General features: G+C 32.3%; 1 protein-coding gene and 2 long non-coding RNA genes across 3 annotated transcripts; 2 read left to right on the plus strand and 1 right to left on the minus strand.

Moving 5' to 3' along the window:
• Window positions 1–46: 46 nt before the first annotated feature.
• Window positions 47–6,111, minus strand: LOC135137305 (uncharacterized). The gene is made up of 4 exons (XM_064066927.1): window positions 6,015–6,111; window positions 1,967–2,213; window positions 126–1,861; window positions 47–76 (listed from the first exon to the last, which is right to left on the minus strand). Exons 1-4 carry the CDS (start codon window positions 6,033–6,035, stop codon window positions 47–49), a joined length of 2,034 nt encoding a protein of 677 aa, XP_063922997.1. The 5' UTR covers window positions 6,036–6,111.
• A 4,192-nt stretch (window positions 6,112–10,303) lies between these two features.
• Window positions 10,304–11,038, plus strand: LOC135137669 (uncharacterized). Its single transcript, XR_010281900.1, has 2 exons — window positions 10,304–10,793; window positions 10,846–11,038. It is a non-coding gene; the product is annotated as an uncharacterized LOC135137669 (long non-coding RNA).
• A 4,415-nt stretch (window positions 11,039–15,453) lies between these two features.
• LOC135137773 (uncharacterized) lies at window positions 15,454–15,991 on the plus strand. Its single transcript, XR_010281941.1, has 3 exons — window positions 15,454–15,543; window positions 15,599–15,802; window positions 15,873–15,991. It is a non-coding gene; the product is annotated as an uncharacterized LOC135137773 (long non-coding RNA).
• Window positions 15,992–17,438: the final 1,447 nt, after the last annotated feature.

The raw sequence follows: 17,438 nt of genomic DNA on the forward strand, positions 1-17,438 counted from the left end.
ACAGTAAATTGTTTGATAGATTTTGCTAACACACCGAATTTATTCTCTAGATATTTTTGCAATCTAATCCTGGATGCTAACCAATGAACGGAACCGTTTTTACACAGAAACTTAATACACTTAACAATATCTTCTAAGTAATTTTCCTCAATTTCATCAAGGGCGTCCCAAATATATACAATATTGCCACAGTGTAACATACTTTTTAATATTTCTTTAACAAACGCACTATCGTTTGAATGTTTTAAATCTATAATAAAATTTTCAACTTCATCCATTTCCTTGTGTTTGAGATGCTGACAGATTTTAAGCATTTCTTTCGGCGTTAAAAACATACTTAATTTTTGTGAAGAGTTATTATTATTATTGAAATTTTTCAATAACGATGATTTTCCTGTTCCAGCATGATCTGATATCAAGTGAATATTATTTTCGGCATTTAATGAAAACAGTTCTTTCTCTTCAACAAATTTTAACTCTTGTTTAACATAGTATTTTTCCAGATCAACGAACTCGTTATTACTTTTGACCCATTCCAACATACGGTTCGAAAGTTTGAAATGTTGACATTTTTTCACTCCATCATTTCGATCACATATTTTTTTGAATGTTGCTTGTGAGCACAAACTTTCACTGATGTAGATCTGTTTTTTTTTAGAAGAAAGTACATTTTTAACATTCGTGTTCAAATATTCGTCGACAATAACTAGAGAATAATGTTTAAACAAAATCTGGTCTTGTTCAGTTACATTGCTGATCACAATTAAAGTACTGTCATCTAACGTGTCTAAATATTTTCTATTAATGCGATGAGTAGCTACGGATCTCTGTATGTAAGGAGAGGGAAGTTCTTCGTTTCTAAATTGAATCTTGTATATGTTTCCATTGTCTGTCATTTTGAGTAAATCATCTGTGGTTATAATTGTGTTGAGGTTAATGTTTGTTTGTAGCTTGCTGTGTTCTTGAATTAATTCTTCTATACTATATTCTTTTCCAGGTAATCCACATTTAAAATCTGCAATTATACTTTTCCATGTTTCATGTTCCGCACCGTTCTTGTCCTTTAGATTAGAGAGATTCTGAAAAATTTCCACATCTTTCAAAGTATTAGACCTGTTAAAGTTGTTGTCGTTTGTCCCAATTAGAACAAATTTTCCGCTGGTACAAAACTTAATGGCTTTACAAACTAAATCGTCCATTCTAACAATAAGTGGGCACTCATCCAACAACCACAATAAAAGTGTTTTTTCTTTGTCATTTAATTTGTCAGTTGTACCGACATACTTGGAACTTATTTGATACATTTTATTGGTTATTATATTATTTTCGTTCTCGATCTGCTTATTTTTCAAATTAGTCCATATTTTCACAACACTCTCTAAATTTCCTTTAAAAACGGTTACCCGAAAGTAAAAAATTGCCTCCCGCAATAATTTTCCATTTGAACACTCCGAATCAAAATTCATTGAGCAAATAAAAGGATCCACTAAGTAGAGAGCGATAATACGTTGGACCGTCTTTGTAGTGAGTTTTTCCTTTTTTCCACTGCGTTTACTCCAATCCGACACGTACTGCAGATACCTGTTGCAGATTTTATCTTCACATGAAAATAACTCACGCATTTGTCTGTAGACTTCATCTTTTAATTGATCGACGTTACACTGATCTGTATATAAATAAAATTTTTTAAAGAACTCTTCATACGCATCAAGTTTCTTTGAATAATAATTTTGTTTTTTTATTACTTCAAATGTATAACATTTATCACTAGTTTTGCTTGTGTTAATTAAAGGATCAGCTTGACACTCAGTTATTTTAACGGAAAACTTTTCACCATCATCGAGTTCGACGGAGATATTCTCTTCAACAAAAAATTTACGATTAGTACATAAAATTAAATTAAAATTTGATAAAGATTGTTCATGCTTTTTAAACGAATCAAAGTAACTTTTAATACTGAAATCACCTGTTTTAGCCCCTAGGCTTTCTAAATTTAAATGTTTCGCTGTTTCGGAATGTTTCAGTTGTAGAGCAAAGTTTACTTGATTTATACTTTCCATTACAACGTCGTCAAAAGAGCCGAACTTGCCATTGTTGGACGATATTAGAAATTCTTGATTGTTGTCCTTTGCTAGACGTAAAGAAACATTAGAGACGAAAAGGTTTTCGTAATCTCGCCCCTTGTCTCCTGTGCCCTCTCGTTTGATAAATATCTGAAAATAAATGATATATGTTGTAGTGAAATTATTATTGATTAAGTTTTTTGTAGTTATCGTGGTGATGCCAGCATGTGAAAACTCTAAATTTTAAGTAATTATGTTTTGTAGTTTAGGGAAATATACTTACTAGTTAGTCTTTCTGAAATTTGGTGAACACAAAGCTTATAATTTTACCATAGATCAAGGGCATTCGTTATTCATTTACTCCCTTTGTCCCAAAATAAGTGTCCAATTTCTGTATTTTGCTAAATATATATTATCTTTATTTTTACTTCTCGAACGTAAGCGAAGGAAGTATTGTAATCGAGTCCGTCGACCGACTCTCTACTTTTACGTTTTCTCAACCTTTCATGACCTCTTGAGTAGAAAGAATTAGGTCTCTCGTTTATGTTTGTCTGTCCGTCTGTCTGCCGTCCTGGATTTTTATTAGACAGATAATCTCCGAAAGTACTGGGCCGATTGCTGTCAAATTTTGTATTTATATTAGGAATATCATGTAGATGGTAAAACGCTAAGCATCCCCACCAATAATGTGATCACGTCACTTCAAAATTGCACAACTCCGTGTTGACCTTTTACCCGAAACGTCCAGATTTTTGCAAAAATAACAAAATTATAAAACAACAATTTGCAATTTAATTTTGAATCCTAGAATACCAAGAAATAGGTCTTCCGTTTCCGTCTGTCTGTCTGTCCTTCTGTTCGTCTGTGTGTCTGTCTGCCGTCTGTCCTGATTTTATTAGACATACAATCTCCGAAACTACTAGACCGATCAAATTTTTTATGTGTATTACATGTAAATAATAAAACGATAACCAAACTTTGTCTAATCATCCCCACCAATAATGTGATGACGTCACTTCAAAATTATATAGAGCAAATGGGTTTCAAATTGTCTAAAATAACATAGTCCTATACATGTAGCTTATGATTCCGTGTTAAACTTTTAACCGAAACGTCCAGAATTTTTGAAACAAAATCATAATTATAAAACAACACTTTGCAATTTAGTGTAATCTAATGTTTCTTAAAGGTTAACATACCTTTACATAGGTTTATATATACCTAGAATTACTTATAAATATACAAATATTTAAAATAAAAGCAAACAAAAAAATTGGTCTAAAGAGTTTGGACAGTACTTCCCTCGCTGTCGGGAACGTGACGACTGCAAGCCTATTATGTTTTTTTTTGTATTACATTTTTGTAATTCTTTATTTAATCCATAAAATTAATTGACTCAGCCATTAATTTTTTTCAGACACCCTGTATAAGCAAATCTAAAAAATATTAATGCAGTGATGAATCACAAGTATAGACTCATCATTCTTTACACATTTAAGCATTTTTTCAGCAAAATTTTGCGGTAGCGTCATCAAATTTTTAGGGGGGATGAGCAAATACATTTCGATCAAAATTTTATCATGCTTATGATAAATTTAAAACGTCTCCAAGACTTCAAAGCATTCGGTTTTGTAGTTCCTAATTAAACTCTGTATATGCAAATCCAAAAATTATGAATGGAATGATAAATCACAACTACAGACTCATTATATTTTGCACATTTAAGGTATGACTTATTCAACAAAATTTTGAGGTGACGTCATCAATTTTTTAGGGGGGATGAGCAAATGAATTTTGACTATAAATTTATCATGCTTATGACAACTTTAAAACATCTCCAAGATTTCAAAGCATTCGGTTTTGTAGTTCCTGATTAAATCAATAAAATAAATTCACGCATTTATTAATTTTTTGAGTCACCCTGTATATGCAAATCCAAAAAATTTGAATGGAATGATAAATCACAAGTACAGACTCATCATATTTTGAACATTTAAGATAGGATTTATTCGGCTTTCGAGCTGACGTCATCATTTTTTTGGAAGTAAATATATTTTGATTAAAAATTTATCGTTCTTGTCATAACTGTAAACCATCTGCAAGATTTCAAAGCATTCGGTTTTGCAGATTTAAAGTTAAATTGCAAAATATTGTTTCATAATTTGGATTTTTTTTCCAAAAATCTGGACGTTTCGGGTAAAAACTCAATTCGGAGTCGTAAACTACATGTGTAGGACTATGTTATTTTATACAATTTAAAACCCATTTACTAGGTACAAAATTTCGCAACAATCGGTCCAGTACTTTCGGAGATTATCTGTCTAATAAAAATCCGAGACGGCAGACAGACGGAAACGGGAAACCTATTTCTTCGTCCTCTAGGGGTCACGAAAGGCCGCGGAAACGTAAAAGTAGAGAGTCGGTCGACGGACTCGATTACAATACTTCCTTTGCTTACGCTCCGGAACTAAAAAAGCACTTAATCCTTAATTTTGAATCTGCGAAGCCGAATGCTTTGAAATGTTTGTTTATCAATCCAAAAATTGATGACGTCAGCTCAGAATTTTGCCGAATATCCCACGTTAAATTGCAAAATAAGACGAGTCTGTAACTGTGATTTAACACTGCAGTAATATTTTTTAGATTTGCTTATACAGCGTGTCTCAAAATTAATGACTGAGGCAAATTGTCTTATTGACTAATAAATCAGAAACTCCAAAGCCGTCTGAAAACTTGCAGACGTTTTGAATTTAACATAAGCATGGTAACTTTTTAATTAAAATGTGTCTGTTTCTCAACCCCAAACAATTGATCACATCATCTCAAAATTTTTTAGATTTGCTTATACAAGGTGACTCAAAAATAAATCAGGAATTGCAAAAGTGAATACTCTGAAATCTTGTAGACGTTTCAAAGTTGTTGTAGGTGTGGTAAATTTTATTTATTTGGCAAAATTTTGAAAAGTTATCATCAATTTTAGGGAGATAAAAACAAATGTATTTTGATTAAAAATTTACCATGCTTTCGATAACTTTTAAACGTTTGCAAGATTTCAAAGCCTTGGGGTTTGCAGATCCAAACTTAAATAGCAAAATTAGTTACTCAATTTTGATTTTTTTTTTCCAAAAATTTGGATGTCTTGGGTAAAACTCAAGACTGATTTATAAACTACACATGTGGGACTATGTTATTTCATACAATTCACTATGTACAATTTTGCAGTGACATCATCACCTTGTTGGCAGGAATGATTAGATAAGATTTGGTTATCGTTTTGCGATCTACGCTGCATTCATAACACTCATGTTAAATTTGACAGCAACTGGTAGAGTAGTTTCGACACAGTTATGACACATCTAGAAAATATGGAACTAGCCAGTCGCCTGATGGATTTGATTACAATACTTCCTTACCTTATGCTCGAGAAGTAAAATTTGTTAAACAGATAATATTAGACCCGAACTTTTGTCGAGTTAGTTTTACCACTAAAACTTATAATATATACTTTTTAGTTTTCTTACATCAAATTTAGAGAGACAACAAATAATATCATAGCAAAAGTAATTTCACTATTGAATAGTAGCATAAACTGCCACAAAAACAAAGGACGAATAAAGCTTATTAAGAAATTTTACAAAAGATAATGAGAATATTAAAAATTAAATTAATTAAAAATTACCTAATGATCCAAAATTTTGTTTTAGGGGCAAATAAATTTATACATTGTCAATCTTAATGCACAGTAAGGAGGCTTTTGTTCTACGGTCATTTATTTCTTTTGCAATGCCTAAATTGAACTACGAAACTGTAATGATACAGGTATGATGTTATCAGATTTAGATAGTGAAAAAGTATCGCAAAATGTTGTAACTATGCACTTAGCCAAAATATTAATAATCACAAAATTGCTGTAGCTAATACTTATATAAGTATATAATATTTAAAACTTACGTGTACATCATCGTTTGCCATAGTCGAAAAATGTATGCACTTTTGTGTAACAAATTCGGTGAAACTCAGGTAAATAACAACGAGATATTTTATTCACTCTATCTCTACATTATAGATATCTTAAGTGAACAAAACATATTCTGATAAGATAAATCTATAACGTGAATGGATGGTTTAAACTGAAAAGTGGCATTTATAGAGCCCTAATTTACACTTTTTACTTCCCGAATGTCTACCGTCTGCCGAATGCCGTCTGTCGTCGGTCCACCTCTGTGTCCATTTTTATTAGACAGATAATCTTCTAAACTACCGGACCGATTGTTGTCAAATTCTGTATGTCCAGAGTGAGTCAGTTTAAAAGGGACACCTCGAATATTTTTTTTATTTAAATAACACATACCAAGACAAATAATAGAAAAGAAATGGAATATAACATGGAAGTACATCTATTGTTTGATAAGTTCTATAGAAGTAGAAACTTTAAAATACTCAGAAATATCAATTAACAGGACGAATGAAAATGTAGATCTAAAGAAAAGAACTCAAGCTGTAAATCATGCATTGTACACAAATACAAGAATATTTAAAGACAAAAAGATAAGCAGGAACACAAAAATGAAAATATGCAAAATATCTATTTTCTGTATTTGTTTTTACGTTTTCAATAGCTTTAACAAATATTTAAAACAAGTAATAATTTATTGATATTATTTATTCATTATGATATTCCCATTTATTTACCTGAAATTTCTTAACGAAATAAAACCTAGTTGATTAGAAATATCGGCAAGGTTGAGGCGTGGGGTTCGAATCCCACTGAGGCACAACATTTTTCTCCGCTTACCTACATTCTTGCCCGGAGAGCGAGGGGCGTTGTGTTCGAATCCCACCGAGGCACAACATTTTTGTCTGCTTACCTACAGGGCCCAAGCTATTCGAAGGCGTTTGACTGCTAAATGTTGGTGCGCCATCTCTTATTCGCCGGCCTTCGACATGTTCGCTACAAGCAATGGGATGCGACTAATCAATGGTTGATGTTACCATTATTGTCATTCTTGTATATTTTTTATTTTTCCACAAAATAGGCTAACGAGTAATTACTCCATGAAGAAGATTTATATAGATAATTCTAATTTCCCTATAAGCATAGTTTTTGCTTAACTCACTGCTTCCGAGTCTTATGGCAAACTGCCATTTGATAGCGTTTTGTCAATTTCACTAGCAACAGATTCGTTTATCACTTCACACATTTCTTTAGCAATGCACGACTGGTGACAGTCATACAGAGCAAAATGATTCTAAATTAGGTGATTTAATTATTTGAGATAGCATTTAAAACAACGAGGGTATCAACAAATTTAATAATAAACGAAATTATAGTAACATCGTGAAAGAGTGACTTGATGTGTCAGAATCAAAATTAGATTTTTAGTTACAAAAGAAAAATATTTGTTCAAAAAATAAGTCTACACGCAGTAAAATTAACCATTTCTTAACTGTAATGTTTTTGTTTGCTAAAATATTTTTACACTTTTTAATAACACTCAAACTCATTCATTAAGGTAAAATTATTTAAAATTCTCACATTTAATTTCGATTCGAAATTTTCTTGTATTTTTCTTGTATTTATAAGACTTTAAGAAAACTAATATTTTCATTTTTACGATACAACAATTAAATCATCAAGTCAAAAAAATCACTAAACATCTTATTCATGATAACAGACTTCTCTTTTAAAGATATTGTCGACGTCACAGGTTCTTCTGTTGTCGAAATGGCTGTAGTTAGTTTTGGCTTTACCTCTGTTGACAGTTTACAACACACTTTTGGATATATTTTTCCCAGTCCACATTGTTGAGTCTTGAGAAATCTTAAAAATCCTGTAGTCATCGGTTTTTCCGAATTTACCAAATGCATCAGGGGACCACACTTTAAAAGACTGACACAGTGAAAAGCTGGATCACATGGAGCTGTTCCTAATTGTTCTGGAATATATCTTCACCTAAACGTTTGACAAAACACACAAATTGTGTTCTTACTTTTGATACTTTTATGATTGGAAATAAGGTCTGGGCAGCAGACTTTGGGTTCCTTTTCTTTATTCTGACCACAAACTATAGTGTTTAGGTACTGCAGAGTGGAGTGAAGATCCTCGTAAGTTTTCATCATCCTTGTCAATGATTCGCAGTTTTTTAAAGAGATGCATTGTAATGGCAACTCACATTGGAATAGTTGGTTTTGACTCTTAGCTAAAATGTTGTCGTTATTATGCAATGTCTTAAAAATATATTTTTGAAACGTCGTACCTTGCAGTCTCGTTGTAAGCTCTTCTGTATTGTTTGCAGTAACATTGAAACAACATACATTTAAGTCGTTCTTACATTGCTGCAAATTATCCCTAAAGTCGAAAAGTAAATGGAATCGTTATTAAAGAACACAGTAGGTAAGCTCGAAGAAAGTGGAATTTTTGAAATGAAAGTAATACCATACATTTTTACAAAAAATATTACTCACCCTGTTTCGTATCTTTCCTCAGAATAATCATCTTCACAGCTATAAAATGGAACACAAATGCAACTCTCGCACTGTGAGTACTTTCTCAAAAACAAAAAGGAGATAACAAAGATTAAAACATTTTCCATCCCAATTGAGTAAACTAATTTTTCTGTTCTAAGTAATTCTTCTAGATAACCATTTGGTGCCTAAAATTATTTTAAATAACAGTCATCTTCTAAATAAACATATATATTTACCTATGTAAGTAATGAAGCACGTTTTTGGGTCTAAAGATTATTTAAAAAAAATCGAGTTTTAGGATTCATTTTATACCAAAAAGTGCATTGTTTGTTTCTTTTCTGTGAGTAATCAACAGGTAGAAAAATATATGGTTATACCTCGGTCGTACTCAAATAAAAACCGCCAGTTTTTACGTTTGGTTGTTGTTTTTGTTGACCGCTGACCACATTTTTGTGACAACAGTTATTTCTTTCTTGTTTATTTGAATATACTCTGACCGGCAAAAAAAACGGCCACCCTGAAATATTTCGCAAAACCACTTTAACAATATATTTTAACTAGTGATTTTATATTTTTTATTTGTCTCTTTTTTTTAGCTAATTTGTACATCCTGTGTCAATGATACTTTAATAACAACCACTGGTTAAATGAATAATTTTTGATGTTTTTTTTGGCGGTCACTTTGTTAACAATTTACTTCAAAAAATGAAACAAAGATATAATTTATATTGAATAATGGCTATTAAGTAATATTTTTTTAAACAGCATTAAGAATGCATGAAGATTAAGATGAATTATTAAAACGTATGAATGAAACTGTAAAGTTAAACAATCAAAGCCATTTTTGTACCGTCTTTATCCGTTTTAAAAAGTTGACTTTAGGCAACATAGGAACTGAAGGTATAGAAACGGGGGTTCTGAACAGAACTACAGAATTTAAATTTTAGCTTCAACAAACTCGTAACAGTACAAGAAGAAATTTTAAATACAGTGATATGACAACTGGCTAGAACATACGGGAAAAAACCATCCCACATCTCGTATTAAATTAAACGTTGGTCATAATTGTAACACCCATCTTACAGACATTTGTTATAACATGTTAAAATTATCAAAATTTACAAGTGCCACGAGTATTTTTGTCTTAAATTTTATAACAAAATCCCAAATCACTAAAGATTCTACATAGTAAAAGTTTGTCAATCCAATTCCATTGTTTTTTGTCAAAAAGACGTTCTGCTCATTAGTAAGTGTGTCTTCATTGTGTGCTACATAGTTCATTTTTCTTTTCTCGTAAGGCCAGTCCTTACATTTTTCTGATGTGAGATCTTCACTACATTTTCAAAATGTAATACCTCAATTATTAACTTATAGTTATAAAATTTTAAATATAACAGATTTCTCTATTCAAGTCAAGAGAATTATTTTAATTTTAGAAAAGATAACTTTCCGCTGCCGTAAAATCATTTACTTATCAGAATTAAACTGGGAATTGTTGTATACAGTTACTGATGTAGATAATACCTATCAGTGTATATATAATCAATTAAACAAGGCATTCTTGAAATATATTCCTGCTGGTAATAAACGTAGCACGACTCGTTATTCACCTTGGTTTAATTTTAAAAGTTTAATATAAGTAACATTAAGTATAAGGATTTTAAGGCGTAAAAAGTGAGCACGTAAACATTATCTTAGAAATTTAAGATTAGATAAATATACTAAAGATACGCAGCTGCCAAAAGGGTTAAGTCTATACAGGGTGTCTCAGAAATAAGTACATTAATTTTAACCAGTAACAGAACTCGTGAAACGGAACAACTTTTTTATCTAGCATTTTTTCGAAAACTCAAGTCGAATTTCGAATTTTCCCACCCATATATTCACGAGCCGTCTATGTTCACCTTAAATAATAACTTAAATAATAACAACACTACAACAATGAAGAAGGTACCCTAGCAATCGTTTTGACACTGACAATCATTTTTATGTCAATGTTTTTACTAAACGTTGTCTCTTTAAAGTTTGTTTGGCACAGATTTCTAATTTATAAACGAAATGTGTTGAAATGGCTTTGTTTTCAAATGTGGAATGCACCGATATCGTTTTAACGTACGGTGAAGCTCGGGGAAACGGCACTCGCGCCCAACGAATTTTTTCAGAAAACCTCCCAAATCGTCGTCTGCCAAATGTGCGCAGTTTTAAGAACGTTGCAGCATTTTCGAGAGTACGGATCTTTTAAACCTGCACCTTAGGATCGGGGTAAGTTATGTAGTAATAGAATTGCTAATATTGAAGAAGCTGTTTTGAAGAGTGTCGAAGCTCGACCGGGCACTAGCACGTATCACTGTCTAGTGTGATGTATCGGAGAGTAGTATTTGGAGGATACTCAGAGAACAAATGTACCCCTTTCAGGACCAGAAAGTTCAGTTATTGAAACTATCAGACTTACCACGTAGGCAAAACTTTTGTGAGTGGGTTAATAGAAAAATAAACGAACAAGCAAATTTTGTATCTCTTATACCATCAACTGATGAGGTCGGTTACACGAGGGAAGGTGTTCAACACCCACATTTGGGCCGATGAAATTCCGTACGCCATTAGGGAGCAGGATTTTCAATTTCTCTCTAAATGTTTGTCACATTGACAAGATTAGGAAAATACGTATCCTAGTAACTCTTTTTGACCGTAAATTATTAATTATAATAATTATTAGTGTCTATGGGTGACTGAGGATCCATGGGCGGGTAACCTTAATTGGGATAAAATTTCAACAATTTTTAACTTGATAATTAAAAAGTTCTTGACAAAACTTTACTAAAAAAAGTTGTTGAGTTCAATGAGCTCTATAACTGATTAAAATTAATGTACTTATTTCTGAGACACCCTGTATAATTTTTGTTGTCATATTAAATCTGAAAGGAAAAGTTCCAGAATACCAGGTTTGATGCATTTCAGTGATCTGTTCTTGCAAGATACCCAGGCTATCTTAGATGCGTTTGCACAATATTTTTCTGGTGTATTTACAAATCACACATCATCACATTATAGCATACCTATTATTTATAAATTGCCACTGCTCCAAATATTTTCAGGGACGAAGTTTTGAATACTACTAAATTATCGAAAAATAAAAAGACAGCTTGGCATTGCAAACAAGCAAATTTCCTACTTTATGGAAAGTGAAGATTATTTGTGTAACAGAACCCATTTTGTTCAGTATAATGGTTACAAGTCTTTATAATATGATGCCACATCCGAGGTTTCGCGGGGAACGAATTTGGGTCCATTCCTTGTATATCGATGATTTAAGTCAAAATTTAGAATGACTTAAACATTTATCGTAGAATTCTAAGTATGGAAGACTGCATATTCTTACAAAATAACAAAAAAAAACCGATGTGTTGAAGTGTTCAGTGGAGTTCCTCAGGGTTCTGCCCTGGGTCCACTTTTTTTTATTGTATGTACTGCTGATCTGGCAAACATAAAAACGCCGCCATTCCCAATGTACGCGGACGACATAAAATGGTATGCGGCGAACAACTTTAATTTTCAAAGGATAAGAATGTGATTTTGTCAAAAATGTTACCATCTCATAACAATATGAAAGATTTGGGTGTATATTTCGATGACAAATTTTCTTACCCACAACATGTAGACCAAATGTCAAAGGATTCATTAATTTAAAGTTATCTGCTTTATCATAAGAAAGTTTAGAAACTCCGATTGTTTAAAAATTTAATTCATACTATGGTGTTGTCTAAACTATAATACTCTTCGACAAATTGGTTCTCTATATAAGTAAGTACAAATTATTATTAAATTCTGCGGTCGGACAGAGGCCGAAGTCTGTTATGCTAACGCTCGCGAGTAGTGAACGTTGATTTACAAAATGCCTAATAATGTAGCCTAAGCATTATATTCGTCGTGCCGCTGTTTGAGGACAAAAAGGGATTGACTTGTTCCAATGATTAACAACTCTGTTGGTGAGAAATGTTCGCCGAGTTGTGGAAATGCACTTTTCCTTAATTCATCTGAAAGAATGTCCGCGGGTTATTTGATCTGAGTTTAAAACAAACAGATGACAAATGGGTGAAGATGGATTGTTTACAGCTTGATAAGTTGTGATCAGGACGCCCCTAATGCGCCGTTCAGATAGAGTTGTTAGTCGCATTTATAAGAGCCGCTCATGGTAGTGATTCTGGTCGCTCTGCGCTGTACAGACTCCAACTGATTAATATCGCGTTGCAAAACAGGTGCCCAGACGGAGTTGCCGAACTCCAAGACAGATCTCATGCAGGTTTTATATAATTTGGAGAGAACTAAAAGACTAAAGATTATACCTGTGCTTAGAATTATTATTTCCAATATGGAGAACATTGCATTTATCGTTATTAATCAGGAGCAACCAGTCATCGGACCGATTACGGAACATCTTCCTGCAGCGACAGGCTATTAGAACTTTTATTGTACAATTTTATGTCGTCCGCGTACATCGCGAATGCCGACGTTTTTATGTTTCCCAGATCAGCAGTGTACACAATAAAAAGAAGTGGACCCAGAACAGAACCCTGAGACATTTACTTAACACTTCAACAGATCGGTTAAGACCTGATACCACGACATGTCTCAATTTATGTAGCAAACGTCGTTTTGGAACCCGATCGAAGATCGCGTTCTATCTGTCTATTCCATTGTGATAATCAACAAAGCAAATTAGACTGAATGGATTTGCCAGACATAAAACTATGCTGCTCTTTAGGGATCTCTCGGTGATTGATTAGGAATTGGATTAGTTGATCGTAATGAAAACGTCGGTCTAAGTCTCTTTATAGCTTTTCGTATTTCACTTTCAGAAATTGTTCTTACACTAACGCCTGCAAAAATGCGAGAGTCTGAAGACTGACCCTGATAACCACTGAAGATTGAACATAAGACTTTGAAAAATGACTAGAAAAAGCGTTCGCTATTTCTTGTGGTAATTCTAAGCGTTCATTGTCTAGAGACTTAGAACCCGGAGTACTCATATCCTTACGTTTATTATTGACACACATCCAAAACTTTCTGGGATCGTTGATTAATTTGCGTTCGACATTATGTATATAGTTTTTATAAGCAACATTACTGTCCAATTTAATTTCACGTCGAATATTTCTATACTCCTCAAGACAAGATTGAGTTTTAAACTTCTTGTATTTTTTAAAGAGTTTGTCTTTTGAGTTGATTTTCCGAATTAAATCACCTGTGAACCAAACAGGGAAAGAACCCTTTTTAGGTTTTGTTTTAGGAACAAACCTGTCGAATAGTTCATATAATTTTACATAAAACAACTCACAAATATCATCGGCAGAGTTAATATTATTTTAAAAAATCCAGTTCACCTCAATCATAGCATGATATAAACCAGTAAAATCAGCCTTCTTGACGTTATAGCGAAGAATGTCACACAGTGTAGAAGAATTTGAATTAGTATGATGTGGAACGCAAAAAGTGGTCAAGAGAGCAGGGTGATATCTAGTTTCAGGTAGAAGTGCCGACACATCGTGTTGCACATTGCATTTAAGATCAAGACAAACGAGATCAAGAAATCTGTCATCACAGTTAGGTATATCATTAATTTGTCCTACAGTAATCATCACGCTGGATTAAATAATTCAATTTAAGTTGTTCAATGATTTCTGAGTGAGAATGGAGGAATAATTTCTAAATTTACTTTGATATTTCGATTTTTCATTCTTAATCCAACAACGCGATTGTTGAATCGAGACGGAACTTTTCGCGGCAAATCGGACCGAGCGGTAATTTCAAAGTAAGCAGTGAATCGGCGCAAAGCAAGGATTTGAAAAAATACTGGCTCCTTTATCCGCAAACGCAGCACCCAGTAATAGCTTTAAAGTGATCTGGGAAAATATTATAAAGTAAAATTCAATTCTCCATGTTATCTCTGTATGTCCAAACTTGGATGCCACACCCCAAGCAGCAGACTGTCGTCTGATTCACGTCAATTTTTGGTCATAACTCGTCGGCGACGTCATTCGCCCAAAAAATCACGTGATAATGACGAGATTTTTATGACTTATTTCTGACGTCAATTAATGACGTCAAAAGTCCGTCTTTTCTTCGTCATTTTTTATAGATTATATGATCAATTAGATGTGGGTCGTCGTATTCTTTAAAAAGTGGCCTTCATAATGCTTAATTATAACTATTTAGAGCAAAAAATACAACGGCTTTATTATAAATGCACCAAAGACAAGTTTTTTCATTGTAATAATTTCTAATAAAATAATTATTTCTGAAAACTTGTTTATTCTGGAAGTGTTATTTTGTAAGTACCTGCTTGGCAAATTATAAATGGAACATCCGGGGTTGAGCGTATAATAGTGAAAAGACCCTACGACACAAACAAAGTCATAAAAATTCTTTGTCCATTGTCCCTAAAACGGGACAAGGTTTTGAAGAATTCCTTCGTCGATTTTTAATTTTATAAAGACGTTTATAAAGTGATAACGGTTACCAAAAAATTAGGGAGTGATTTAATATTTAATTTTATTAAACTTATTTCATCTAATGAAAAAATAATGTTCAACTTCCGTATTTACTATACAATACATCAGATGTTTGAGGCGTACATTCGGACTTTCCCTTTTTTCGGTATTTATCTTTATTGCACTTCACAGTGAAGCATTCCAATATTTCCAGTTGGTTCTCAACCACCGAAACTTTCTCGTGTATCCGTTACTCACTTCATTTTTAACGCAGTTTTGTGAAATTTTCTGCCATTCAGCGTGGGTTGAACTTATTTACACTAGGTAAGTTAATATTTAATAAAGTAATCATTTTAATTTTTACGTGTTTCTGTTATTTTTGATAACTGTACGTGGATAAGAAAAGCAGTTTTTTTTCAGATATGCTGGAAAAACCACCATTAATCACTGAAGATACTCCCACTGATTATGAAGAACTTACGGTGATTGTTTTTGAAAATGAGGCGCCATAAAATATTGCAAAGGTATGTTAGTGCAATTTTTTATGAACTAATGCTAATGAACATAATTTTATTCTAGATTTGAAACAAATACAAAACACATGTGCGAAACGAAAGAAATGCTAAAGGAAACGAGTGAAAAAATCTCTAACATGGAAAAGTCATCAAATCTGACAACTGAAAAAGAAAACAAAAATAGAAGTTATGCCGCCAAGACCACACCTAAACAAATTTTGACGAATTACAAGATTATCTTTGCCTATTAGAACAAGCAGATTTCTTTGTAAGTTAAAAAAATACAATGAATTGGAATTCATATATACATATAACATAATATTGCATATTATATACAGGTAGATGCCTGTAATACTACGATACTTTTTGGTAACTTACTATACATGGCACATTTCGCTTCATTGTAAAAAGTATTGACAACGAGATTTTCCTGATAGGCTGTACGTTTTTGTCAATGCAACCATTTTACGATTATCCGTTAGATTCAAGTAAATTTAGCATTTTTAAAATGCAGAATTTGTCTTCTGCTTTAAGCTGTAATCCCTTAAATTTAATAATAGCCAAATGCTTGCTATTACCCATACACGAAAAAATGATTGCATTTCCATTAATCCATGCACTCTAACGGGTTTTTCTTTTCAGTGCAATAAATTGAGGCAAACTTAAAAAACTTAGGTTATTAATATGATTGTTAAAACAGAATTAATTCTTAACGGTACTTTTTTGTGTGTTGGGGACAGTCAAGTCGTCGTGAATTAGAAAGTTTTACAGTGCATTTTCAAACCAAATAACTTCAACAATGCGATTCAATTGTCTTTTCCCTTTATTATAGTTTTTTTTTTTTAATATTTTTTGTAAATAGATTTGTTTGTGTTTTTAAGACTGATTTATAATTTATTATAGTTTTCTTTTAATATTCTTTGTAACTAAATAGATTTCTTTGTGTTTTAAAACTGATTTTTCTTTAAGTAGCATATTTTATTGCAACGTTAATTTTTGATTATATATTGTATATTATCCTTTTTTTATACTAATTATACTCGTGATTACCTGTATGTAGATTTGTTTGTGTTCTTAGGAGTGGTTTATATTTAATTTGTTTAATTGACATATATTTGTTTATTCAAGTTCATTGTTGGTTGTACAGAATTGTAGTAAATTTAATTTTTTTACACTAATTTGTTTTAACTTTAATTAATATATATTTTGTTTTGGTATTTACTTGGTGATTACAACGAATTATAATATTTTATTTAAGGTAAACAATATAAAAATATAAACTTATTTCAGCGTTTTATTTATTGCATTTTTTTTTAATCAAAATATAAAAAACGTTTTAAAATGGACAATAAATGCCGTCTCTAAGACGTCAGTACATCACGTCAATAGTTCGTTAGAAAATGACGTCATCTGGACGAGACATTTGACCGTCATTGGTACGTCAATATCACGTGAAATCTTTGGTCACTATGACGTAATTGATGACCATTTAATCACGTGAAAAAGACGACATCATGTTGCCTGGGACGCTGGACGATTCCCTGTGACTATTTCATGCAAATTTGGCAATGGCTATCAGATTTACGAACACATTTGCAGAAAAAAAAAATTGGTCTAAAGAGTTTAGACAGTACTTCCCTCGCTGTCGGAAACTTGACGACTGCATGCCTATTGTGTTTTTTTTCTCATTACATTTTTGTAGTGGGAATTAAAAAAAAAATTGCGATGACGTCATCAACATTTTTGCAGGGACACGTATATCAGTTGGGATAGATGTAGTGTAATACTAAGAATAAAATCATTATATTCTCAAATTTTCGGGAAAATGAATTGGGTCGTTTTGAATATTGATTTGTAATAATCAATAAAATAACGAAACAATTTACTCACGTATACGTATCAGA

Source organism: Zophobas morio, unplaced genomic scaffold (genome assembly GCF_036711695.1).
Source record: "Zophobas morio isolate AGI-343-1 ecotype UQ-CSIRO unplaced genomic scaffold, CSIRO_AGI_Zmor_V1 ptg000029l, whole genome shotgun sequence".
Classification (NCBI taxonomy): domain Eukaryota; kingdom Metazoa; phylum Arthropoda; class Insecta; order Coleoptera; family Tenebrionidae; genus Zophobas; species Zophobas morio.